This window comes from Trichechus manatus, unplaced genomic scaffold (assembly GCF_000243295.1).
Source record: "Trichechus manatus latirostris isolate Lorelei unplaced genomic scaffold, TriManLat1.0 scaffold00177, whole genome shotgun sequence".
Taxonomy (NCBI): domain Eukaryota; kingdom Metazoa; phylum Chordata; class Mammalia; order Sirenia; family Trichechidae; genus Trichechus; species Trichechus manatus.
The window spans coordinates 2,683,786-2,684,677 of NW_004444113.1; the positions used below are offsets into that span (position 1 = coordinate 2,683,786).

Consider the following 892-nt stretch of genomic DNA (forward strand, 5'->3'; position numbering starts at 1 on the left):
AAAGAAAAACTGTCGTCAATTATAACTGTAAGATACCACTGACTGTAAGATGCATCCTGATACTCAGAGATGTTAAAATCTTAAAAAGTCTATCTTGGAACGGATAACATGTGGTAATTCACTATATTAACACATATAAAAAGAAAAATCATATGACAATCTTTATAGATGCTAAAAAGATATCTGACAAAATTCAGCACTCATTCTTAATAAAAATTCTTAATAAAATGAGGATATATTGGCATATTTATCATTTTAAACAATCCATCAATTTAATTAAAAAGTTATCCAAGATAGCACTGAACTGTAAGGAAAATTTTTTTAGAAAAATAACCTTGAACTGAGAATTCCCTTCATACTTACATGAAGAAGGCCAATGTGGAGAACACACCGCACGTGTGGAAGGCGTGGTTCAGCTGCTCTGGCTTGGGGTACACCACGGCCGCGTCAATCATTATCCACCAGCCTGTAAAAAACTGCCCAACCAGCCCGAGTCACTGAGAACGCTAAAACGCACATCTGATTTAACAGTCCTTTTCTTCTACTACATAAATGAAAACAAAATATTTCTATTTTGAGTTCTGGACACTGAAATATAAAAATGAGAATCTCTTACTTTACTTACTTTATAACAGATGAGGTGAACACCGTTAATTAAATCTGTGTGAGATTCTGAAGTCCTGCTCTCAATTCAAGATGAAAAATGTATTATTTGGGTATGGATTATCTGTGTCTTTCACCCATCATAACCAGACACAGCAGAGGCTGCTCTCTTAACTAGTCTCCACTTAACCCCCGGACTGCCTGAGGACATTCCGATGGCTAGGAAGTTTCTCTTTAATATGCCCAAGTACTTCTGCTCCCATAAGTGAGCTGTATGCTTACGAAGAAT

The 892-nt window shown here is 36.1% G+C and overlaps 1 protein-coding gene across 1 annotated transcript in view; it reads right to left on the minus strand.

Moving 5' to 3' along the window:
* Positions 1 to 892, minus strand: part of TMEM50B (transmembrane protein 50B) — a 14,946-nt gene that overhangs the window by 12,414 nt on the left and 1,640 nt on the right. The window contains exon 2 of the mRNA XM_004386972.3: positions 364 to 476. Within this exon, the coding sequence (XP_004387029.1) occupies positions 364 to 476 (113 nt within the window). The remainder of the gene's footprint in view (positions 1 to 363; positions 477 to 892) is intronic.